At 42.5% G+C, this 26,058-nt stretch overlaps 2 protein-coding genes across 7 annotated transcripts in view; one reads left to right on the forward strand and one right to left on the reverse strand.

Moving 5' to 3' along the window:
• Nucleotides 1-26,058, reverse strand: part of ST3GAL2 (ST3 beta-galactoside alpha-2,3-sialyltransferase 2) — a 106,774-nt gene that overhangs the window by 11,573 nt on the left and 69,143 nt on the right. Inside the window, exons 8-11 of one of the 5 annotated variants that reach the window (XR_007474446.1) lie at nucleotides 17,814-17,870; nucleotides 17,450-17,489; nucleotides 14,153-14,292; nucleotides 11,759-13,650 (exon numbers count right to left, since the gene is read on the reverse strand). The exons of 1 other annotated variant lie outside the window; for it this stretch is intronic. The gene's annotated coding sequence lies outside the window, so the exon portion shown is untranslated. Of the gene's footprint in view, nucleotides 1-11,758; nucleotides 13,651-14,152; nucleotides 14,293-17,449; nucleotides 17,490-17,669; nucleotides 17,871-20,988; nucleotides 21,130-21,902; nucleotides 23,314-26,058 lie in introns of those variants that run through there. 3 more of the 5 variants (XR_007474445.1, XR_004485113.2, XR_004485114.2) reach the window with 3 other exon arrangements.
• On the forward strand, nucleotides 1,531-25,980 carry DDX19A (DEAD-box helicase 19A). Of its 2 annotated transcripts, XM_004273252.4 has the most exons (12): nucleotides 1,531-1,694; nucleotides 4,753-4,801; nucleotides 10,563-10,613; nucleotides 11,629-11,764; nucleotides 14,079-14,171; nucleotides 16,415-16,517; nucleotides 16,919-17,033; nucleotides 20,224-20,401; nucleotides 20,769-21,006; nucleotides 23,578-23,740; nucleotides 24,204-24,395; nucleotides 24,831-25,980. In XM_004273252.4, the coding sequence occupies exons 1-12, from the start codon at nucleotides 1,638-1,640 to the stop codon at nucleotides 24,890-24,892; spliced, it is 1,437 nt and encodes a 478-aa protein (XP_004273300.1). In that variant the 5' UTR covers nucleotides 1,531-1,637; the 3' UTR covers nucleotides 24,893-25,980. The 2 variants fall into 2 exon arrangements, with proteins under 2 accessions (XP_004273300.1, XP_033290557.1); XM_033434666.2 differs by lacking the exons at nucleotides 1,531-1,694; nucleotides 4,753-4,801; nucleotides 10,563-10,613 and adding an exon at nucleotides 12,060-12,120.

Below are 26,058 nucleotides of genomic sequence, written 5' to 3' on the forward strand. Positions count from 1 at the left end.
TTTAGAATTGAACCAAATTTTTCTCCTCTGGTGCAAAATCCCATTGCAGTCATCCTTATACTTATGGCGATGGTCCTAAGTAAAGTTTGCATTATCATCTTTAACAAGTGCCTCTGATTTTTTTTTTTAACATTCCACAACCTTACCAACACGTGGTGGGTCAATCTTTAACTTCAGCCATTCTATCCAGTGTGCAGTGGTATCTCACTGTGACCTTGATTTGCATTTCCTTAATAACTAATGATTTTTAATGAGCTCTTTTTCTTGTGCTTACTGACAATTTATCCTTTTTAAAAAAATATTTATTTACTTATTTATTTTAGCTGCGCCAGGTTTTAGTTGTGGCACGTGGGATCTTTGTTGCGGCATGTGGGATCTTTTTTTTTTTTTTTTTCAGTTGCAGCATGTGTGTGGGATCTAGTTCCCCGACCAGGGATCAAACCCTGGCCCCCTGCATTAGGAGCTCGGAGTCTTAGCCACTGGACCAGCAGGGAAGTCCCTCATTCATACATTTTGACATAAATGTTGCAATGATTAGAAATGTGTCCTAGAGTAACACATTTTGAACTAAAATCTTCATTAGTCTATTCAGCCATGCATTAAAAAATATTTATTGAGTGTCTACCATGTGTCATGCACTTTTCTAGGTTCTTCAATCAACTGTGATTAAGACAGATAAGATCTTTGCTCTTGTTTGAAGAGTTAATATTTTAGTGGGGAGAGACAAAAAGTAAACTGGAAGCAAACAAGTAAGATGATTTTTGACAGGGTGGGAATGCTCACTTAAGTGTTATCAATTAATAATAAAACATGGAAAAAACCTATATCCCTAACGGGCGGGGAGAAAGGGGATTTAGGTAATTTACGTGATATGAGACTGACGGACTACAATGACATTAAATCGACAAATGACTTTAAAAAATACTTAGCCGTATAAAAAGTCAAATTTAAAATTGTATGTGTACTTTGTTTAGGACTATGTAAAACACCTGTGCTACGATGCATATGTACAGAAATTAGAAGGACCCAGAAGGTAAAGAAAACGCTGGGGGCTTTTTTGTTTTTGTTTTTTGTGGTGGAATTATGGGGGTTTAGGGCGTTCGGTTTCGCTTTCTTTTTTGCTGTCTTACACGTTATCTCGTTCGTTAACAGCAGAAACTGGCATCATATAGTTTTCTCCTAGGACTTTGCTTTGCGCAAGGCTTTGCAGCTCAGAGACTTAACACATTTATTATGAGACGTGGCAGACGTAAAAATAAAATTTAGGTTACTTCAGAGTGACGTAAGGCAAAGAAGTGAGGTCTACGAGTTTCACCCCATAGAACTTACGGATTTCCAGGCACGATGAGGTGGCTCCCGCGGAAGTCCGCAGAAGAAGCGGGTATGGGCACGACGAGAGGAAGCGGGGCACGACGAGAGGAAGCGGGGCACGACGAGTGGAAGCGAAGCCCGATGTTAGGCCCTGCGTGGCGCCGCGCGGACGGTGACGTCTCGCCCCGGACGGAAACTGACGTCACCTTCGCGCATCGCCGCTTCCGGTCCGAGTGAGTGTGGTTCCTGCGCCTGCAGAGTTTAGGGCTGGTGCTGCTGTTCGTGCGGTTGTGTTTTTCGCCAGTCGGCCTTCCTCCTCCGGGACCATGGCCACCGATTCGTGGGCCCTGGCAGTGGACAAGCAGGAAGCGGCTGTCAAGTCGGTCAGTGGCTTCAGCTCCAGGCGGGGCGAGCGTACTGGAGGGCCCAAGCCGACCCTGCTTGGAGTCCAGGGAGCTCCCTGGGTTGGGCAGGCCGTGGCCCACACACCCCTAAAGGTTTGCTGGGAGGAATCTCTTAGCCTTGATTTGCGGCTAAGGCAGAAGAGACCAGTATGGAGCCTTTTCCTTTGATCTGGGCCAGTTAAAGACTTTTATCCTGTGGCAAATCTGTCCCTGCTATGTATGCTGTCTTTTCTGCACTGCACCTCCTCAGTGGGCATTGTAAGAAAAGGCGCGATGCTGATTCTCTTTTTCATCTGGTTTCTGAGTGATTGTCTGCTACTCTTATTTTACCATTTTTTAGATGCGTGCTTAACATGGTTGGCGGTTTGTAGCAATTTGCAGAATAACAGATTCAGGTTTATATTTAGTGTTTCAATCTACTGCAAACGGGGGGAGGCACTACAAATTGTTTCATCTGTGTTTAAAGAGACATTTAATTTCATATACTGGTTCTTTGATTAATGAAGGTCCATTCAGTGGGAAGTTAACTATAGTGTAAACTGTGACTCCCCGTTCTTATCTCTAAGTTACCTTTGTTTGGTGGTAATGGACCATTGATTTTAAGAATATAGGGGTTTTTTGTAGTCAGAAGTCTTTCCCCCCACCCCCCCTTCAGTGCGACATGAGGAATCTTAGTTCCCCTACCAGGGATCGAACCTGTGTCCCCTGCAGTGGAAGCGTGGAGTCTTAACCACTGGACCGCGAGGGAAGTCCCATGTAGTCTGACGTCTTATGTAACCTTTTAATGCCTAAATTACATTTCTTCTCCGGTCACCCTTTATTGCCTTGGGAGGATTGTCAGTTTCTCAGCAGATTGTTGAAATGGGCTAAATCCAGGGAAGTTTAGGAAGAAGCTTTACAATCTAGTTAGGAAGCCTAGAACGTGGGAGGTGCTGTGAAAATGGTAAGAATAATGTGAGAAATGAACTTTGAATGGGGAGAGGATGTTTATGAGTAGGAAAGTCAGGGAAATTCCTCGTGAAGAAGTTTATATTTGTGCTGGATATTAGAAAATAATCATTTAAGATAGAGATGAAGGTGAACGGCATTTTAGAATAGAATGCACAGAAGTGCTGGACTTGCCTAGAGAACAGGAATCAGAACTCATTTTTGCTGCAGCTTAAGGTTATCGGGTTGTAGTAGGAGCAGTACTGAAAATATCGTAGGAGTGTACTTTGGCCCTTAACAAAGAACTTGAAAATGAAAGGCTTTATTTGGCTTGTTTGGGGGTTTTTAAGAAGGATACTGACAAGATTCGATCTGAGAGCTAGCAAGATTTATTGGACTGCAGAGAACAGAATATATTAGGAGTGATGTCTAAAGGAAAGGAGATCAATGTGGAAGTTACTCTCATAGCCCAGAGATAGGGGGCCTATGTTGAATGATGAAAGTAAAGATGAGGGGATGGATTCAAGAGATAATTGTGGAGGTGTGAAGATTTACAAAAAAGAGAAGGGAGATAAAGGCAAAGATTACTGTTTTCAACCTGGATCCCACAAGGTGATATTAATATAGTGCTAATAACAGGATTAGGGGAGTGGGAAGAACAGCAGATTTGATATGTAGGGTGATGAGTTCATGTTTGGCTGTTCTGAATTTGAGGTAAGGAGGACAACTTGGTAAGTACCTGTGTTGGGAATCACCAAGAGGTATCCAGGTTCAATGATTTCCTGGGAGAACTCACAGGACTCAGCATATGATTGTACTCACAGCTGTGAGTTATTACAATGGAAAGCAAAATTAGCAAAAGGAAAAGGCCCGTGTTGCAAAGTCCAGAGGAAACCAGGCACAAGCTTCTAAGAACCTTCTCCCAGAGGAGTCACAAGCTCCACTTAATTCCTGCTTAATTCCTCTAGCCACAGATTGTAGCAACACATATGAAGTGTTGTCAGAGAAGCTCGTTGGAGACTCAGTGCTCAGGGTTTTTATTAGGGGTCTATCACATCGCCATTCTTTGCCTAGCAGGTACCAAAATTCCAGACCCCTGGAAGGAAACCAGGTGTTATCATAAACCACATGTTTTTAGAAAGATAGTTAGTGAACCCCTCAGCGGTTCTGGGAATGGTGGGAACTCTCTCCAAATCCAAGTTTCCAGGTGTCAGCCAGGGGCCAACTTTGCAAGCTGGCTTTCCTAAGGATAGCAGTTAGACCTGCTGTGTTAACTCTTTTCTATACAGTGCCCATCAAGCATTTGGAAATGCGGCACTGGAGTTCAGGAGGAATCAGGTCAGAAGTATAAAATTGACAGCCACAAATAAATCAAAAAGTATTATAAAGGATATGATTCTGTACTCTAGAATTTAAATCTAGTATTTAGCATCAGATATTCCCTAAAAGGCAGTTACTGAGAATTGGTTTCAAATCTTTTTAAACCTACAACCCTAATCTAGCTGTGTTCTTATGAATAACACAAATATAGACCTAAAGATACTTGGTATCTGGTTTCAACCACTCTGCTTATTGGGTGGCTGATATAAGTAAATGTTTTAAAATGTTGCTTCCTGGGAATTCCCTGGCGGTCCAGTGGTTGGGACTCCGCACTTCAACTGCAGGGGGCACAGGTTTGATCCCTGGTTGGGGAACTAAGATCCCACATGCCGTGCAGCGCGGCCAAAAAAATAAAATAAAAATTAAAAATAAGTAAATAAACATTGCTTTCTAACAGTTGGGTAAGACCCTCCCCCCTTTTTTGTTTTACCATTTAGACTTGTGTACATGAGCTTAATAAATGTAGTTAACCATTGAACAACTTGGGGGTTATGAGCCCCCAACCCTCCCTGCAGTTGAAAATCCCCAAATAACTAACATTGTCCATCCGTATATGTGGTTCCACATCTCTGGATTCAACCAACCATGGGTTGAGTAATACTGTAGCATTTATCCTTGAGTAAGTGAACCCTTGAAGTTCAAACCTGTGTTTAACGGTCAATTGTGTAATTCATGGTATTTGGTTATCAGGTGTCTCTACTCTTAAATGTTTCCTTTTATTCCCATTCAGATGAGTAATTTGCAGATCAAGGAAGAGAAAGTCAAACCAGATACCAATGGTGAGTCACTAGTAACTACAAGCTACATGTGCACTTCTGCTTTGCACTCATAGGTGCGATGTGGAAAGGAGCTTTCATTTAGCACGTTTGGCAAATGTCAGCACTGGATTTGAGAACCAGTAAATTTGGTTTCATTAATGATGGAGGTAGATTAGTTTTCCACATTTTAGCTTCTGACTCCTTAAAATCAAGAATCACTATTGGATTGTAGAGTCACTGTTCACTTGATAATGTTTCCTTAAGTTTTTTTAATTTAATTTTTTGGAAGGGTTAATCTGGGTTCAAAATTCAGAAAGTATAAGTAAGTGAAAGGCCTCCTTCCCATCCTGGACCACCATTTACCCAGATCCCACTCCCCACCTATATTACTTTGCTAGGGCTCCCACAACAAAGTATCACAAACTAGGTGGTTTAACAACAGAAATTTATTGTCTCAGATCTGGAGGCCAGAAATGTGAGATCAAGGTGTCAGCTGGTTTAGTTCCTCCTAAAGGCTGTGAGGAAGAATCTATTCCATGTCTCTTCCTAGCTTCTGAGGGTTTGCTGGCTATCTTTGGCATTCCTTGGCTTATAGGCATTTCTGCCATCATCACCCCAGTCCCTGCCTTCATGGTATTGTGCATGTCTACATCCAGAATTTCCCTTTTTAATAAGAACATCGGTCATACTGGATTAGGGCCCATCCTAACAACCTCATCTTAACGAATTACATCTGCAGTGAACCTATCTCAAAAGGAGATCACATTTTGAGATACTGGGGGGTTAGGACTGATCATGTGAATTTTGGGGGGGTACACAGTTCAACCCATATACCACCCTATGCCATAAGTAACCACTGTTATTGGATTTTTAATATTCTTCCAAAGTTTCTTTTTTTTTAATTGAAGTATAGTTGATTTACAATGTTGTGTTCATTTCTGCTGGACAGCAAAGTGACTCAGTTATACATACATACACATTCTTTTTTTATATATTCTTTTCCATTATGGTTTATCATAGGATATTGAATATAGTTCTCTGTGCTATACAGTAGGACCTTGTTGTTTATCCATTCTATGTATAATAGCTTACATCTGCTAACCTCAACCTCCCACTCCATCCTTCCCCCAACCCCCTCCCCCTTGGCAACCACCAGTCTGTTCTCTATGTCTGTGACTCTGTTTCTGTTTCATAGATAGGTTCATTTGTGTCATATTTTAGATTCCACATATAAGTGATCTCATATGGTATTTGTCTTTCTCTTTCTGACTTACTTCACTTAGTATGATAATCTCAGTTGCACTTCCAATGTTTCTTTATGCAAAACAAATACAGATTTTTCTCCCTCTCTCCCTCTCTCTCTCTCACCAAAAGATGGCAGAGTATACACAGTGTACTTACTTTTTTTCATTCAACAACATACCTTGGCAAGCTTCCCTTACCAGTAAATGGAGTTTCCTCACTCAGTTTTGTAACTGCATAGTATTACATTGTGTTGATAGACCATAATTTATTTAACCAGTCATCTTTTGATAGATACTTGGGTTGGCCACATTCTTTTGGTGTTATAAAATGTTTCATGGAATAACCATGAACTTACTTCTTTTTACATGTATGCAAATACATTTGTAGGATAAATTCCCCCAAAATGGATATCCATGGTCAAAGGCATATGCACTTGCACTTTTTATCAGTATTTTTCAAGGTACCCTCCATAAGTATTATACCGATTTATATTTCTATCAGTAAAGCATGAAAGTGTTTCCCTATAGCCCCACCACAGAATTTTTAGTCAAAAACTTGAAATTTTGCTAATCTGACAGGTTAAACCTGGTGGATCAGTGTAATACATTTTTCTATTTCATTAATAAGGCTGAATATTTTCATAAGTATAAAGGAATTTGTTTCCTTTTCTACTGAGCTTTTTGTCTTTTTTCTAAATATGAAGAACTTCATATTTTAAGATTGTGATAGAAGTTGCTAATACTTCAGCCAGTTTTGTCTCTTGACTTTTTTCTTGTGTATTTTTGCTCTGCAAACTTTTTTTTTTTAAATTATTTATTTGGCTGCGCCGGGTCTTAGTTTCGGCACGCAGGATCTTCGTTGCAGCACGTGGGATCTTTAGTTGCTGCATTCGGGATCTAGTTCCCTGACCAGGGATGGAACCTGGGCCCCCTGCATTGGGAGCATGGAATCTTAACCACTGGACCACCAGGGAAGTCCCTCTGCAAACATTTTTATATAGTCAAACGTATCAGTCTTTCACATTATTATTTCTGGAATTTGAGTCAGTTTTCATAGCCCAGTCTTTGATCCTTTTGGCATTTTTCCTGGTGTGGATTGTGAGGTATGGATCCAAAGTGTTTTCTCTAGTGTGTTTCACCTTTTTAATGTCAAGATGGCTACAGATTTGTTTCAGTGCCGCTTTTGTAATAGTCCATTCTTCCTCTCTAGTTTGAGATCCACCTGTATTATATACCAAATTCTGCATTTTCTCATCTATCCTGTCAAGCTTATTTTGCATATTCATGTACCAGGATCATATTCCTGATTGCTGGAGCTTTATGACATGCTTTAATGTCTGTGACTGCTGGTCCCCACTCACTGATTTTTTTTTTTTTTTGGTTGTGCCACACAGCATGTGGGATTTTAGGTCACCGACCAGGGATCAAACCCATGCCCCCTGCAGTGGAAGCGCAGAGTCTTAACCACTGGACCGCCAGGGAAGTCCCCATTGATCTTTTTTAGAGTGTTCCTGGCTATTCTTATTTTCCATACGTATTCTGTTATAGTCAACTTGACTAGTTCTAAGAAAACAAAGAATCTTTTAGTATTTCCCCTAGGACCATGTTACATTTATAACTTAACATCTATATGCTATTGAGTCTTTTTATAAAACCTATGATTAAGTCTTTCCATTTTTTTCACATCCCTTTTTGTGTCCTTTAGGAATGTTTTAATGACTGTAGCATATGTGATGTCCCCTCTTTCATTTCTATTACTGGCAGTATGTGTTTGTTCTTTTTTGATGAGTCTGCCTAGAGACTTATTAGTTTTTTTTATCTTTTCAAAGAGCTAGGCTTTGGCAATGTTAATTTTCCTGAATATTTGTCTTTTATTTCATCGATTTCTACTCTGTATTTTTTTTCCTTCTACTTACTTTGGGTTTACTTTCCTCTTCTTTTTTATCATATACTTCAAATAGTTTCAGTTTCCCTTTTGATTTCTTCATTGGCCCATAGATAATTTAGAAGTGTGTTGTTTGATTTCCAGATATTTGGGGGGGTTTCTAGATATCTTATTAATTTCTAATTTAACTCCATTTTGATCAGAAACCATTAAATATGATTCTGCAGTTATTGGGTATAGTGTCCTCTAAATGTCAATTAGGCCACCGTTGTTGATAGTGTTAACTCAGATCTTCTATGTCTTAACTGTTTTTTGTTGTTTGCTTTTTGGTCTAGTTCTTCCAGTTGTTGAAAGAGAAGTGTTAAAATTTCCAACGACAGTTGTGGAATAGTCTTATTTCTCCCTTTAATTTTGTCAGTTTTGGCCTCCTGTGTTTTGCAGATCTGTTGCCAGGTACATTCACATTTATATCTTCCTGATGAATGGACCTCTTACTAGAAATATCCTCCTTTATCTCTGGTGGTGATTTTGGTCTTAAAATCTGCATTACCTGAGCCACTCCAGCCTTTGTATGCTTGCTGGTTGCGTGATGTATCTCTTTGCATCCACTGACTTTCAACTTATTTGTGTCTTTATATTTAAAGTGTGTCTCTTGTAGGAGTATAATCTATAAAAATTTTGAATCACTATGTTGTACACCTGAAACTAATACAATATGGTAAATTAACTATACCTCAATTTTAAAAAATTAAAAAATAAAGTGTGGGGCTTCCCTGGTGGCGCAGTGGTTGAGAGTCTGCCTGCCGATGCAGGGGACACAGGTTCGTGCCCCGGTCCAGGAAGATCCCACATGCCGTGGAGCGGCTAGGCCCGTGAGCCATGGCCGCTGAGCCTGCATGTCCGGAGCCTGTGCTCTGCAACAGGAGAGGCCACAACAGTGAGAGGCCCGCGTACCGCAAAAAAATAAATAAATAAATAAAAATAAAGTGTGCCTCTTGTAGACAGCTGACAGTTGGATCTTGCTTTTTTAGCCATTCTAATAATCTCTCTCTTTTAACTGGAGTATTTTATCTGTTTGCATTTAATGTAATTATTGATGTGGATGGGTTTAGGTTAGCAATTTTACTGTTTGTCGCTTTGTATTTTGTTTCTCTGGCTCTTTTCCTGCTTTCTTTTGGGTTAATTGAATATCTTAGAGTTCCATTTTAATTTATTTATGAGCTTTTTAGCTTTAACTCTTTGCATTAGTTTATGAGTGTTTTAAAGTTTTCTTCATATAAGTCTCACATATTTTTTGTTAATTTTATTTCTAGGCGCAATATTTTATCTTTTTAGTTGCTATTATAAAGAGGATTTTTTCAATAATATCTCTATTTATAAAAGCTACTGATTTCTATTTATTTATTTTGTACCTAGCTCTTTTATCTTTTACTGAGGTATCTTATTTTGTAGTCATTTTTAAGTTGATACTTTTTTTTTTTTTTTTTTGCGGTACGCGGGCCTCTCACTGTTGTGGCCTCTCCCGTTGCGGAGCACAGGCTCCGGATGCGCAGGCTCAGCGGCCATGGCTCACGGGCCCAGCCGCTCCGCGGCATGTGGGATCTTCCCGGACCGGGGCACGAACCCGTGTCTCCTGCATTGGCAGGCAGGCTCTTAACCACTGCACCACCAGGGAAGCCCAAGTTGATATTCTTAGTCTTGCAAGTTTACAATCTTTTTTTTTTTTTCTTTTTTGCGGTACGCGGGCCTCTCACTGTTGTGGCCTCTCCCGTTGCGGAGCACAGGCTCCGGACGCGCAGGCTTAGCGGCCACGGCTCACGGGCCCAGCCGCTCCGCGGCATGTGGGATCTTCCCAGACTGGGGCACGAACCTGTGTCCCCTGCATCGGCAGGCGGACTCTCAACCACTGCGCCACCAGGGAAGCCCCTACAATCTTTTGTAATCTAAAAAAAGTGATCGTTTTACCTCTTCCTTTTAATTTTTAATACCTTTATTTTCTTTCTCATGTCTAATTGTGTCTGCTAACGTAATGCTATATTTTAAATATAGTTATAATAATGCTATATTTTAAATAAGTAAGTCAGAGGTGACATATCTGATCACTCTGAAGTCAGCCAGCATTTCTAGAAATTTGAACATTTCTTATGCACTAAACTTCCTAGGAATAAAAATCCATTAAACGTATAGAAACGCCAACTATTTAAATTTTGATCACTTAAATAAGGTTTGATATTTATATTGTCCCACCTTTTGAGTGGATTTTTTTAAAATAAATTTATTTATTTATATATTTTTTGGCTGTGTTGGGTCTTGGTTGCTGTGCACGGCCTTTCTCTAGTAGCGGCGAGTGGGGGCTACTCTTCGTTGCATTGTGCGTGCTTCTCATTGTGGTGGCTCATCTTGTTGTGCAGCACAGGCTCTAGGCGCGCGGGCTTCAATAGTTGTGGCTCGTAGGCTGTAGAGCACAGGCTCAGTAGTTGTGGCGCACCGCTTTAATTGCTTCGCCACATGTGCGATCTTCCTGGACCAGGGCTTGAACCTGTGTCCCCTGCATTGGCAGGCAGATTTTTAACCACTGCACCACCAGGGAGGTCCACTTTTGAGTGGATTTGATACTTGCCTTTCTGATTATGATAACTCTTTTCTTGTGTAGGTGTTATCAAAACTAATGCCACTCCAGAGAAAACAGATGAAGAAGAGAAAGGTAACTAATCTTTGAAACCCTGTAGCAAGAGACATAGTATCACCTAGGACATGGCTCTCTGGAGCCAGAGGCATTCTGAGTTATAAGATCAAGGAGATGAGGGGAATCAGCCAAGGAAACTGAAAACAGTGAGATAGAAGGAGAACCAAAAGAGAGTGGTATCCCGGAAACCAAAAGAAGGAAGTGTTTCAAAAGTAGGGAGTCATATATAGGTAATAAGTTGGTTAAGAGAACTAAAAATTGTTCAGTTGATTTAGAGTGTAGAGTCATTGGTGAGCTTGACAAGGGCTGTTGAGGTCAGATGGGGAGGTTAGTTTAAAAAAACCTCTTCAGTGAAGAGAAAGTGAAGACATGAGTATAGACAGCCCTGTCAGGGAATGTTCCATAAAAGGGAGCAGAGAACTGGGACCGTAACTGGATGGGGATGTGGGATAAAGGAGGAAGCACATTTATGATGAGAGGTGTTACAACATGTGTACATGCTGGTGGGAATGATCCATTAGAGGGAGAAACTGATCATGCAAGAGAGAAGGTCACTGCTGGGAGAAATATCCTTGTCTGAAAGACGGAATGGGACCCATTGTATAAGTAGAGGGGCTAGCCTCAGGAGGATGGCGGTCCATCCACAGTTACAGCAGGGAAGGTGGAAAGGACGCTCACAAACGCAAGTGGGTGTGTGGGTTGTCACGGCAGCACTTGGAGGTGCTTCTGATTACGTTCACTTCTCAGGGAAGTGAGTAGCAGGGTCATTAGATGAGTGAGAATGTGGAGAGGTTAGAAGTCGAAGAGAGAAGAAGAGTGAATAAGTGGCATATAGAAACAAAGTCTTGCTGGGCAGCTCAGACCACTTGAGTCTAGCAGTCAGGAGTTTAAAGTGAGACCTTTTGGTGTGATTATGTTTTTCTCCCACCTTGCTGGGCCATTCAGGTGTGGGTGCAGACATGGGGAGAGAGGTTTCACAAGGGTGGGGTTTGCCCAGTGAGTATGAGGAAGATCTACTGGTTGTTTCCTACAGAGGACAGAGCCGCCCAGTCCTTACTCAACAAGCTGATCAGAAGCAACCTTGTCGATAACACCAACCAAGTGGAAGTCCTGCAGCGAGATCCAAACTCCCCTCTCTACTCAGTGAAGTCCTTCGAGGAGCTTCGGCTGTGAGTATCCGTTCCTTTGAACAACTGTTCCTTGCTAGTCCCTCCTTTATAAGACTTAGCATATCAGAGATCTTGTGGGAATTTTACTTTCTACTTTTATTTTTTAAAAATCTTAGTATATTTACTTTCTTTGACTAGTTAATAATTCACATGATTCAAAAGTTTAAAAGTATGAAAAAGTGATGGTCTCCCTCCACCCTTGTCTCTTGGCTACCCAGTTCTTCTCCTTAGGGATTTTTAAATGCCACAAATTTATTCATCATAGCTGAAAGTCTTTTTTCTTTTATGCTCTTAGAACTTTCAATAAAATATTGGCTGACAGGTGATTTCTGGATGTCAGGAACATTTCTTATTAGGTAAGCCCTTTTGTTAGACTATAGGGTTTACAGTGTTAAGAACAGTTTATCTGCTTTTATAAAATCTGTCCAAGAAGCCTGTGCAGGATTCCCAGTAACTGCAGTGGAAATCAGCCTTCAGTGTTGCAGAATTTTTTAAAAAATCCAGAACCCAGAATTAAGCCTTACGTGTGCACATTTATGCACTGTGGTGAGAATGACTTCTAACATGTCCTTGTTTTAAAGGCAGAGAATTATGTAATGTTATGCCAAGTTTTTCGTTTCCTTCAGTAAGTTAGTAAAGAGGTATTTAGGGTTGTTGGTTTATGTACATGACACTGTGCTGGGTGTTATGAGTAACACAAGACATAGCTACCCTTCTTGCTGCCTGCCAGGACTCAAATCATAGACAGAAAATAGCTAGTGAATAAGAAAGTGGTGGAATGAATGGATTCTTTGCCTTTGTTTAGCAAAATCTATCATATGCCCACTGTAGGCAAATAGGGGCCACATTTCTGCCAACTATTACCACCACTTGAGAGTAAGAGACACTTAAAATAAGAGAGTTAACTAGAACCAAATCAAGTTGTTAATGCAGCAATAGCTAAGAGCAAGGTTTTTAAAGTGTGGCCTTTTTTTTTGAATATTTTCAGGACATTATACTTTTCTATGTGTATTTTCTCTGTCAAAGGCTTTTTTCAGCAAATCTGTCATTTCTGCTTCCATTCATAAATTCTGTCCGAGCAGCTATGTGTGCTCTGACAGCTTGCTTTTCCAAGTATCAGTGGTCTTTTTAAGTTCCTTTCATTTAAAGGACTGGAGTTCTCAGGTCAACCAGTGATGAACTGTCCTCTTTGAAAAGGCAAGTTCTTTCTGATTTAATTGTTAGTAGCCAAAGGAAACAAAGAATAAAACCTAGGTCACCTAATATACTTGGTCTATTTTTTACTGAAAAGATCTGGAAAATAAAAGAAAAATAATTAGCCACTGAAAGTTCTTGGATCACTTGAGTCCTCTTTCAGTAGTGACTTCGTTTCCTTGGCAACCAAATCAGAATCTGCTAAGCTTCACAACCTTTTCTTCCAAATGGATGTTACTGTTCAAAGTTCTTTGTGTCTGAGAACCACCATATGCCAGAAGAATTGCCTTTTAGAGAGCCTGTTAAACTCTAAGGAAGGCTTAGAGAACACTCTTGACTTGGTTTGACTTTACTTTAAAAACAGTGTGGTGGGATTTTTGTTAAACACCCTGTCAATTTAGAGGTAGCAGAGAGCTTATTATAAATGTACTACAAAAGCAGCTTTATTTGATATTTGTTGTGTGGCTACTTATGTAAGAAGTTGGTGCTTTTCTAGTTTTGATTTTGACTAGACATAATAAGTAAATCTAATCACTCGTAAAGTTCAGTATGATAACTGAACTCCCTTTACCTATTTACTAGAAACTGGCTGAATCAATTTTCTTACCTCTCGATTGTCCCGAGTTCTTGCACAGCTGGCTTTGGAAGGCCCATGGAACACAAAATGACTGTGGTTCAGTGGAGCATCTGCACTGAGAAATGAAAACTGAAATGTCATTCCCTAAAGGGACTTCTGTATCTTAGCAGCATAGTAAGCAGTGTTTATTTTTAGATATGTCTTTTATAATTTATTTTATACCATGAATTAATAAGTACCATTCTTCCAGTATCCTGGGAATGTTTGTCATCCAAGGCCAACCAAATTTGTGGGTCTCCTGAAAGATGAACTTCTCCAAGAAAGGAAACTAGCCCGGATTTTATAAATTGCGTAGTAGTTTCAGATTAAGATTTAGTAGGGAAAGATTTTGGTTTTGTTTTGTTTTAGTTAGTATTTTTTAAGGCATAGGAAAATATGTCTGACAGGAAGTATCATTCTTTGCTAGATATAGGGAAAAATAAAATTCTAGGCTTTTAAACAGTTTCAACAACTAGGAATCCATCTTTCTCCCTGGCCTCCTAGGAAACCACAGCTTCTGCAGGGAGTCTATGCCATGGGGTTCAATCGACCATCCAAGATACAAGAGAATGCGTTACCCATGATGCTTGCTGAGCCGTAAGTATATGGACCCTGGCACACCTCTTCAGAACTGGGTTAAACGTCTTCCACCAAGAGCTGTAGTGTTCCTGAGCACAAGATGGGCCGTTGAGAGCAACGTGCTTCTTCAGGGGAACAGCTTAGACAGGTGCAGAGAGTCAGATGCAATTCAATACAGTTTCTGCCTTTTCCACTTAATAAAAACTGATAGAAAAAGTTAGTGCTGTTATTCTATGCAGTTTTAAAAACTGTTTTGTTGTTGCTATTGTTTTTTAATAATTTTAAAATTTTTGAGACCTGCAAAAAATATCAGGAGCAATACCAGGAACATCTCCGTAACCCCATCCTGCCAAGAAATAAAGCTGCCATTAATGTAGTCGGCAGTTGTAGCCCCCATGTAACTCCCTCCATTCACAGCCCCCTCCCCTCCCCCTCCCCTCCCCTCCCCCTCCCCCTCCCCCTCCCAAGTGAGCATCACTGATGTGGGTCATTATTCTCTCGTTTCTTTTTTTTTTTTTTTTTTGCGGTATGCGGGCCTCTCACTGTCGTGGCCTCTCCTGTTGCGGAGCACAGGCTCGGGACGCGCAGGCTCAGCGGCCATGGCTCACGGGCCTAACCGCTCTGCAGCATGTGGGATCTTCCCGGACCGGGGCATGAACCCGCGTCCCCTGCATAGGCGGGCGGACTCTCAACCACTGTGCCACCAGGGAAGCCTTCTCTCATGTATTTTTATCCTTTTACTACGTAGTTTGCTTTCATTGTTTGTTTTTTTTTTGGCCACGCTGCGTGGCTTGTGGGATCTTAGTTCCCTGACCAAGGATTGAACCCGGGCCCCGGCCCTCGGTAGTGAAAGCGCCGAGTCCTAACCACTGGACTGCCAGGGAATTCCAAGTTTGCATATTTTTAAACCTTACATAAATGGTATCATACTTAGGTAGCAACTTTTTTCATTCAACTGTATTATTTGTTTGTTTGTTTGTTTATATTTTGGCTGCACTACACAGCATGTGGGATTTTAGTTCCCCGACCAGGGATCAAACCTGTGCCCCCTGCAGTGGAAGCTCGGAGTCTTAACTACTGGACCACCAGAGAAGTCCCTCTTTTTTAATGATAAAAATGCCACCTAGGACTTCCCTGGTGGCTTAGTGGTTAAGAATCCGCCTGCCAATGCAGGGGACACGGGTTCGAGCCCTGGTCTGGGAAGATCCCACATGCCGTGGAGCAACTAAGCCCGTGCACCACAACTACTGAGCCTGCGCTCTAGAACCCATGAGCCACAACTACTGAGTCCGCATGCCACGACTACTGAAGCCCGCACGCCTAGATCCCGTGCTCTGCAACAAGAGAAGCCACCGCAATGAGAAGCCCGCACACCACAGTGAAGAGTAGCCCCTGCTCGCCTCAACTAGAGAAAGCCCACACGCAGCAACAAAGACCCAACGCAACCAAAAATAAATAAATTAAAAAAAAAAAGTGCCACCTATTCCCATGACATTGGGTTACCTGAAGTGAAATGTGAAAGTTCCCTCTAAAGCATCTGACTTGTTCTCTTAAATTTTCCATAAAGATGAGAAAAGGGAGCACATAGTAGGAGCTGAGTCCTGAAGACACATTATGGCTCAGGGATTTGTCTGGGCACAGATGTTACTCTGCAGTCTTAATTTCCATAGGCCCCTTGGGGTATAAAACTAGGGCACTCTAGCTGTGCTAGAGCCTAGAATGAGGATTTCTTAGTGTGAGCCCATCTAAAATAATCATTTCACTTAATATTTAAGCAGTTTTTTTTTAACATCATATAAAAAGTTTATCATTGTACTCAGTGCAGAAAACCTGGATAATAGAAGCATGAAGGGGGAAAATCCCTATTCCTACCACCCAGAAAGAACGTTTGGACACTTGATTGTTTTTTGTTTTGTTTTTAATAAATTTGTTTATTTATTTTTGGCTGTATTGGGTCTTCGTTGCTGTGCACAGGCTTTCTCTAGTTGCAGCGAGCGGGGGCTACTCTTTGTTGTGGTGCACAGGCTTCTCATTGCCGTGGCTTCTCTTGTTGCGGAGCATGGGCTCTAGAATGCAGGCTCAGTAGTTGTGGCACACTGGCTTAATTGCTCCGCGGCATGTGGGATCTTCCCAGACCAGGGCTCGAACCTGTGTCCCCTGCATTGGCAGGCGGATTCTTAACCACTACGCCACCAGGGAAGTCCCGACACTTGATTGTTATTAACCAATATTATTTTCATCTCTGTTCTTCCTTCATCCAGCCCACAGAACCTGATTGCCCAGTCTCAGTCTGGTACTGGTAAAACAGCTGCCTTCGTCCTGGCCATGCTCAGCCGAGTGGAACCAGCAGAGAGATACCCCCAGGTGAGGGGGTGGAATCCTGGGGGCCCTGGCTTGCTCGTCCTGGGAATGGCTGCGCCATCTGGGGGGGGGTTGTCTAACGAGGGTGCCCCTGGTACAGTCTGAATGCGTCTGATGCCTCAGACTGTTGCTCAGGCAAAGCCCAGTGGTGCACCAGGCCCTTACCTGGGTAGAATTGATTTGGAAGCAGCAGCCTTAAACAGTGGCTTCTGAAGGCATCTGCCAAGCCAGGGCTCCCTATTGAAGGCTTCTGTCCACAGCTGAAGTGTGGGCCTGGCTGACGAGGATGTGGTTTCCTACACTGTTCAAGTGGTAATGACATCGCTGTACTTGTTGTACAAGTACAAGTACTGTTGTCTGTTACTACAAGGCTCTCCTAAACTGACCTATGATCTGCCCGTTAGTGTCTGTGCCTCTCCCCAACGTATGAGCTGGCGCTTCAGACAGGAAAAGTGATTGAGCAGATGGGCAGATTTCATCCCGAACTAAAGCTTGCTTATGCTGTTCGAGGCAATAAATGTGAGTATAAAGGGGCAAGACCTAGGCCGTGAGTTGGGGCGGGTGGTTGGGTATATGAATTTTGAAGATGAGGTGATGAGATTCAACTTTCTAGTTCAGTCTGACCTTGGAGCCCAGTGTTGCCTTTAGCAAATCTACTTAAATACTTGCTGATTTGTTAAAAATTCTCTCCACTCCTAAAATAAGATTTTTAGTTGTTAAAAAAAAAATCCCTGCATGAGTCATGGGGTTCTTCCAGTGTGGAGTATTTCACTTAGGAGCCAGGGTTTGAATTCAGCACCCAGAGTTCCGGAAGCTGCTTACGAGGGAGGGATGAGCACTGAAGATGGTAGGTTGGGTCAGTTCCCTTTCTTTAAAAGTAAAGCACAGCTTTAGTAAGAGTAATCTAAGAGCACGTACAGTTCACTTGCTCTTACCAAATCAGAAATCCTTCCACCAATTCTTTTTTCATGTGTTCTGTAGAATGTAGAAAATATGGGTTACATGGGAGGAGGGGCAGGTAGAAAATGGGTAATGGAGAAGTTATCAGAATATAAAAAACTACAAATCAATTAGAAAAAAGTAAGCATTCCAATAGGAGAATGGACAAGAGAGGCCCAGTTGAACAGACGCTTCACAAAAGAAGGAATTCAGATGGCTAGTAAACGTGAAAAGATGATAAGCTTCATTAGTCATCAAGGAAACATCAAGTGAAACCACTGTATGCCTCTCAGATGGTAGAAATGAGGAAGTCTGGCAAACCAAGTGTTGACCAAGATGGGGAAGAACTGGAAGGCTCACGTGCTCCAGTGGGGAGTATACATTGGCACGCTGACTTCCAGAAGCAGTTGGCATTACCTAGAAAAATGGAAGAGAGATATCCCTTCAACCCAGCAGTTTATAATCGCCTAGAGCAGCGGTTCTTAAACTTTTTGCTCTCTTACACTCTTAAACATTATTGAGGACCCCAAGTACTTACTTTGGAAGAATATGAAGAAAATCTAACCTTTCTTATAATTTTAGATATTGTTTTTTTGGATGCCATACCAAAACTTATTAACAAATGGTAATTACTTAAAAGTTAGTTGCCATGTGATATCTGAAATCATATTAATGAATTCTTCGTACTGTTACATTAAAATTCCTTGGTCTCCCTTGCACTTTGAATGCATCTTTTGCCCAACTGTGGTTTTCTAACATCATATCTTGGTCATTTGGAAAATATTGTCTTATTGAGTTATGCTGATCTTCCAAATGTTGACATATTTCATAATACAAAATTTTAAATAGCATTTAAAATGCATTAATATCACCACCAACCAACTCAGAGGAGTTTATACATGGAGAAACTCTCAAACCTACAGCAACACATAGAAGTGTTCCAAAATTCTAATTTTCCCTTAAGCTGAAACATTATCATGACAACAAATAACAGTCAGTTGTTTTCATTTAAGTGATAGGGTCTCTGTTCATTTTCAAGAAAGTGTATATCAAATTCCCTACTTGATTTTCTTTCTTCTTCTTTTTTTTTTTTTGGGCGCACTGTGCGGCTTGTGGGACTTTAGTTCCCCGACCAGGGGTCGAATTTGGGCCCTCGGTAGTGAGAGTGCGGAGTCCTAACCAGTGGACCACCAGGGAATTCCCCGTTTGATTTTCTGTAGTTTGTCTGTCGTTCAACAAACAAAAACGGCTAGTACAGTTACCACACAAATAATCACACAAGGGCTTTTCCTGGAGGAAACCATCATGTTTCAGCATGCAGAAAGAGTACTTTAACCAGAAATTATTAGTATTTTTGTGTGTGTTTGATGTCTTACACTGATAGGTGCAGCTAAGTGTAGTGTACCAGAATCTTGAGACAACATGGATCTTCTCTAGATTGTTTTACAGGGGACTTCACTGTGTGAAGGATTAGTATATTAACTATTTAAGGTATCATTTTTTTTAAAGTTCAGTTTAGACTGATGGGCAGTGGACAGTGAGAACCACAAGGTATTGAAGAGTTCATTTAAAACTTTTCCAGTGGAGTTAATGAATTCCTGACCGAAGTCCCTTTCTCCTCGAACTTTAAATTTTGTTTTGAAAATAGGTGACATTCACATGTTTCAAAATTGAAAAGGATATATGGTAGAAACTTTTCTTTTCCCATACCCTTCAACCACCTGGTTCTGCCTGCCTAAAGGCACCCAGTACTAACCCATTCCTCACATGTCCTACCAGAGATAGTCTGTGTGGCTACAGACAAGTGATAATGTGATAATGTGTAGGGATTTCCCTGACAGTCCAGTGGTTAAGACTCAGCGCTTCCATTGCAGGGGGCACGGGTTCGATCCCTGGTCGGGGAACTAAGATCCTGCATCCCTCATGGCACGGCAGTAGAGATAGACGAAATAGATAGAACACTCACACACGCATGTACATATATTACATGCATTCTTTTTTGCCCCTATTGGTATACAAATTGCTCTGCAACCTCTTTTTCACATTTAATAATGTATTTTGGAGATTGTTCCACATCAGTTCCTAAACAGTTTTATACTTTTGTTGGTGTCATCCATTCGGTGCGTCATATTTTGCTTAGTTATGTTTTAATGAATGCATATCCTTGCATATATGTTATTTCACACATATTCATGTACATACAGGATTGATTCGTAATAGGGGAAGCACTGGTCAAAGGCTACATGCATTAGTAATTTTGATACATGGTTATATCAGTTTCAACTCCCACCAGCTATAGTTTGAGAGTAATGTGTTTTTTTCAATCAAAGAGAAATTGTACTTAGGAAAACTGTCTACACAATTAGAATATCTAACAAAGCAAAAAATCACTGGGCCAGGATGCTAGGACTAAAAACTACCAATTTATAAGGAAATCAATGAACCATGAGTGAAGGGATGGTATAAAAAGAATAAGTGTTATGCTAAAGAGAAAGAATTGGGTGATGGGGAATTACAGGAGAAAGTAGAAAAAGGGAAACTAACACTCATGGAGGGTTGACTGTGTAGGATTTAATCCTGACCACAGTGCAGTGAGATGGGTGTCATGCCCATTTTACAGTACAAGAACACAAAACTTTTGGGTAACACCCCTGTGGTTTGAAATCTGGAATTAACTTGTTCTAGCTCTGGAAGGATGGGCAAGGAGGCTTTCATTTTGAAAGCGGGTTTAGCCATGGAAGTACCCACAGAACACATCTTGTCTCCACAGTGGAAAGAGGTCAGAAGATCAGTGAGCACATTGTCATTGGCACCCCTGGGACCGTTCTGGACTGGTGCTCCAAGCTCAAGTTCATTGACCCCAAGAAGATCAAGGTGTTTGTTCTGGATGAGGCTGACGTGATGATAGCTACTCAGGGCCACCAAGATCAGAGCATCCGCATCCAGAGGTAGGAACTCCTGAGCCAGGAGGAACTTCTCGGCCTCCTGATCTGCAGCATCGTCTCCTTTTACTTCACCCTCGTCTTGCCCCTGCCAGTTCTTTACTCTGCAGCTTTCAGAGGCGTTTGTTTGGTGGGCCATTTCCATGTCGCACTGACCATACCCCCAGCCTGGGTTGAGGAAGGAGACTTAGGGACTCTACCACCAGCTGTCCCTGCCCCACGTCTGCTCCTCCCTCCACCCTGCAGTGCTCCTCCCTGCTTTGCCACCTTCCTGGGGACGCAGGTCATCCAAGCCTGGGGAGGCTGTGCTTCTGTTCCTTGCAGTGAAACACTGGGTCGGGGTCATGTTGAACACCTGGGCCTTCCCTTGCAGGATGCTTCCCAGGAACTGCCAGATGCTGCTTTTCTCTGCCACCTTCGAAGACTCTGTCTGGAAATTTGCCCAGAAAGTGGTTCCAGACCCAAACATCATCAAACTGAAGCGCGAGGAGGAGACACTGGACACCATTAAGCAGTATTACGTCCTATGCAATAGCAGAGATGAGAAGTTCCAGGCCTTGTGTAATATCTACGGGGCCATCACCATTGCTCAAGCCATGATCTTCTGCCATGTGAGTAGCAGAGGCAGCAGGAGGAGGCCTGGGGGGGAGGAGCTCCACTGGAGGGTGTGGCCCTGCGCCCTCCCTCTCAGCCAGCTCCACTTTGTGCTGGGGGACCAGGTTCCTTCCCTGTGGCTGGAAAGGAAGTGGTTTGTGAAGATGTAAGAAACAATTTCTTCTTAGTATCCTGAGGCATATATATAGTCTAAGCATGGAGCCTCCTGAACTTTATATCATTTGTAGGTGATACATTAGAAAACCCAAGTAAATCAACTGATATTTGGAGGAAAAATAAGAAACTAAACAGGACGGTTGGTTAGAAAATTACTAGAAAATAAGTAGTTTTCCAGTGTCAAACACAAACACTTAGAAAATGGAAGGATAGACCCCAGAAAATGGAAGGATAGACCCCATTTATTATTTATTTATTTATATATATATTTTTTTGCGGTACATGGGCCTCTCACTGTTGTGGCCTCTCCCATTGCGGAGCACAGGCTCCGGACGCGCAGGCTCAGCGGCCATGGCTCACGGGCCCAGCTGCTCCACGGCATGTGGGATCTTCCTGGACCGGGGGACGAACCTGTGTCCCCTGCATCGGCAGGCGGACTCTCAACCACTGCGCCACCAGGGAAGCCCAGACCCCATTTATAATAGCCAAAATAATTTTTCAGGAATAGTTAAGATCGCTGAAGAAAACATCAAAATTCTGTTAAGTGATGTAAGAATAAGAGAACTCTTACTCTATTATTGGAATACTTGTAGATTAAAAAATTTTTTTTTTTACAGTGGCATTGTTTTCCCAAACTCAAATTGAAACTTTCAAACCTACAGAAAAGATGAAAAAAAATACAAAATGAGCACTTTCACGCCCTTCACCCATTGTCAACATTTGCTTTATCCATAGCTTTGTGTGGGGGATATCTGTACTTTTTCCTAAATCTTTTTTTTTTTTTTTTTTTTTTGGGCTGCGTTCGGTCTTCGTTGCTGCGCACTGGCTTTCTCTAGTTGTGGCAAGTGGGGGTACTCTTCATTTTGGTGCGCGGGCTTCTTATTGCAGTGGCTTTTCTTGTTGCGGAGCACAGGCTCTCGGTGCATGGGCTCAGTAGTTGTGGCATGTGGGCTCAGTAGTTGTGGCACATGGGCTCTAGAGCGCAGGCTCAGTAGTTGTGGCACATGGGCTTAGTTGCTCTGCAGCATGTGGGATCTTCGTGGACCAGGGCTCGAACCCATGTCCCCTGCATTGGCAGGCAGATTCTTTTTTTTTATTTAATAAAATACTTTCAGTTATTTTGCTTTGGGATATATATATAATGCCATATATGGTAGAAAACTGCAGTATAGATCCTTTTGATTCACTGTTTTATTCCAGACATAATGTAACTCAGTATATTTAGAAAGTATGTGTAGATATAAATACTTATTATAAAAAAACCCTTTTGTAAGCATGTTATTCCTCTACTGAAATGTAACTTCATAGAAGCCATGCCACCTTATATTATTAAATTATCAGGTGATTTGCACCATATAGCACTAATGATTTTCCATCAAAGAAATTACGCATTTCTCATTTTGTGAAAGTATCAATTAATAAAGCACCTGACAGTTTTAAACAGTAAGAATTAGAAATTCAATATAAACAAATCTTGCCTAATGTAATTATTTTAAATTTGTTGTGTCCCTTTTTAGGGTAAGGGTTTTTGCTCATTTTATTATTATTATTTTTTCAACATCTTTATTGGAGTATAATTGCTTTACAATGGTGTGTTAGTTTCTGGCAGGTGGATTTTTAACCACTGCGCCACCAGGGAAGTCCTTTGCTGAATCATTTTAAAGTCAGTTGTAGATATCAGGACATTTCCCACCTAAATGCTTCCTAAGGATGAGACGTGCTCCTGCACGAGCACAGGACCATTGTCACACCTTTCACAGTGATGCAGCGAGTGTCCTCTCTGTAGTCCATCATATGCCACTTTCCCCATGTGAACCAAAATGGCCTTTATTGCTTTTGGCTGCTGCTGTTAAACCTAAGAGCCAATCAGAGAATGTCTGTTGCATTTAGTCTCTCTTGAGACTCCCTTAATCTATCACAGTTTCTCCACCTTTCGTGACATGGACATCTTGAAGAGTCCAGGCTAGGGACTTCCCTGGCAGTCCAGTGGTTGAGACTTCACCTTCCACTGTAGGGGGTGCCAGTTCGATCCCTGGTCAGGGAGCTGGGATCCAACATGCCTTGGGTCCAAGGGGTCAGGGCATGGAACAGAAGCAATGTTGTAACGGGTTCAATCGAGACTTTGGAAATGGTCCACATCAAAAAATCTTAAAAATAAAAAAATTAAAAAAAAAGAGTTCAGACTAGTAAGTGGTCTTTAGAATGTCTCTGATTTCCCCCCTCCTTGTGATTATATTAAGGTTAAATATTTTTCTAAGATTAGCACCCAGGTGACATGGTTACTTCTTTATACCACATCACGTTAACAATTTTAAGACACATAATGCTTAACTGCTAAGTTTTAGTAGTCTTCCAGATCAAAAATATTCTCTTAAGGTACTTATATTTCTGAAATGTTTTCTTCCTTCCAGACCCGCAAAACAGCTAGTTGGCTGGCAGCAGAGCTCTCAAAAGAAGGCCACCAGGTGGCTCTGCTGAGTGGTGAAATGGTGGTGGAGCAGAGGGCTGCAGTGATTGAGCGCTTCCGAGAGGGCAAAGAGAAGGTTCTGGTCACCACCAACGTGTGTGCCCGCGGTGAGCAGAGATTGTGTCCTGGTCTGCAGGCTCGGGGTAGCGGGAGAGATCCTCGTCTGCGGGACACTCTGGTGGTTTGCGGGAGATCCTGTTTTCTAGAAGAGCCTGTGTGTATTCCCTCAGCAGAGGAGAACTTTCACAGAAGCCAGGAGTCCTGACTTGGTGGCTTAGAAGGGCACCTGCTCTTCTTGGGGCCCCCAGTGAGGCTTTAGCTGCTTCTCCAGATACTGGTATCCAGCAGAGGCTCTCTGGAGCCTGATGGCTGATTTCATAATTTGGTCAGCACCTGCCACAGTTCTGTTTTCTCCCTCTGGCTTCTGCTACCTGCCCCTTTGTCTGAATCCCAGAGCTGGCCCATCCCAGACTGTTCCTTCCACCTGAGGTTGGCGTGTGTAGGCCTGACTGTGGACGACAGTGATTTCTGTCTCCCATGCTTACTCCTGTCCAACTCTCCTTCATGCAGGTATCGATGTGGAACAGGTGTCTGTCGTCATCAACTTTGACCTTCCCGTGGACAAGGATGGGAACCCGGACAACGAGACCTACCTGCACCGGATCGGGCGCACCGGCCGCTTTGGCAAGAGGGGCCTGGCCGTGAACATGGTGGACAGCAAGCACAGCATGAACATCCTGAACAGAATCCAGGAGCATTTCAGTGAGTCCCTGGGAGTGTCCCCTGCTGGGCCCTTACCTTACAGGGGCAAGTCCGGGGGGGGAGGGGAGGGTGAAGGGGAGGTTTTCCTGTGGCCCCGAGAGAGGACTTTGTCTCTGTCCCATTCCACTCCTTCCCTACAATGTGGAAGTTCTCAAAGAGCACACCTGGAGAGCTCAGGGCTCAGGGACTTGAATGACAGTCCCCCCCGGCCAGGCTGAGTGGCCTGGGGCTCTGCCTGTTGCTGTCCGTGTCCCTTGCTCAGTCACTGGAAGCCTTTGGGGTTCAGTGAAGGATCTCTGTGGCCAGAGGCACAGCACGTTCCTAGGCAGCAGAGACCTGTGTTTCCTCCCTCCCTGCTGTGCTGTCCCTTCCCTGAGTGTGTGTCTCTGTAACCCCATGTTGGTCTCTCTTTGAATTCTCTTTTCTTTCCCCCAGATAAGAAAATAGAAAGACTGGACACAGATGACTTGGACGAGATTGAGAAAATAGCCAACTGAGAAGCTCCTGCAGTCACTGGTGCCACCCTTGGTGCTCCCCCTGCACGGCACACTAGTGCTTTCACGGCACAGGCCTCAACAGTCAACACAAAGATGAAGGCACGAGTAGAGAGAAACTACCTACCTCATTTTAAATTACGTTTGGACTTGACAAAAATTGCGCAAATGATGGGGGAAGGTAGAAGAAAAAATTTGCATTTTGGAAAATTTAGTCCTTTTCCTCCCATCCCTTTTCAAAGCCACGGTTTCCTCCGTCTTTATAATAACATGCTCACTATTGGTAATCGCTGGCCCCAGGATCCCCTGCCTGTTTTCTGGCTAGGGGTGTTGAGACCAGCCTCTAGCCGCTGAAGAAACGATAGAGGTATAGGCAGAGGACAGGAAAGGCCTGGGCAACTCAGCCGTGTGAGCTCCTGTGCGTGGGTGGAGCGTGCGGGCGGCAGCAGAGAGGCCTGAGAGCAGCACCCCCATCCCTGACTGGGACTTGTCACGAATGTCTCTTGCCCTTGGCCACCTTCCTTCTCCTCAAATCCAGAGATGTCCCAGCTGATCCCTTTTACCTCTGTTGTCTGTGCAGAGTATATCCTTCTCTCTCTCCCTGTGTGAGCATCTTGGCTACTTTGTAAACCTCAGATTTGGGGAGAACCACGGAAGTCAGTGAATCTTCAGAGGGAATGCTCTGGCAAGAGTGGATGATCTAGGGCTGCCTTCTCCTCCCGCAGTTGTTCTGTCTGCTCAGGTACCTGGTGTCACAGCAGCCAGGGGACACCGGGTGGTTTTCTGACACACGCCTGGCCAAGTGAGTTGATTCTCACCCATGGATGTCACACTGTGCCTGGAGTCGAGCAGCAGAGTTTGGAAAGGAAGTTATGACCAAGTGAAAACTCTGATTATGCTGTTCATCCGTAACGTAGATGAACTTTAATTCATACATTGTCTGTATGAATAAGGATGGATAAATTAGAGCTATACTCATCATTCATTATGTTAAGAAATTTAAAAATAATTATGAAATGCTTTACTAATCATGATTTGTTTTTACTTGTATTTTTCTGCTTATTAGACTAATATATGCTCATTAAAAAATGTGTGTGTGTGTATATATATATATAAAGTATAAGTGCTCATCCCCACCTCTCTGGGATCTCCATTGCTAGCAGCTTGGT

The sequence above is a fragment of the Orcinus orca genome, chromosome 20 (assembly GCF_937001465.1).
Source record: "Orcinus orca chromosome 20, mOrcOrc1.1, whole genome shotgun sequence".
In the NCBI taxonomy this organism is placed as follows: Eukaryota; Metazoa; Chordata; class Mammalia; order Artiodactyla; family Delphinidae; genus Orcinus; species Orcinus orca.

Excerpts from the sequence above, each read along its gene's own strand:
- DDX19A (XM_004273252.4), top strand. The coding sequence starts at position 1,638 with ATGGCCACCGATTCGTGGGCCCTGGCAGTGGACAAGCAGGAAGCGGCT. Across the intron at positions 16,518-16,918 it reads CAGCAGAGAGATACCCCCAG|TGTCTGTGCCTCTCCCCAAC; the intron begins GTGAGGGGGTGG and ends TCTGCCCGTTAG. Across the intron at positions 23,741-24,203 it reads CACCAACGTGTGTGCCCGCG|GTATCGATGTGGAACAGGTG; the intron begins GTGAGCAGAGAT and ends TCCTTCATGCAG.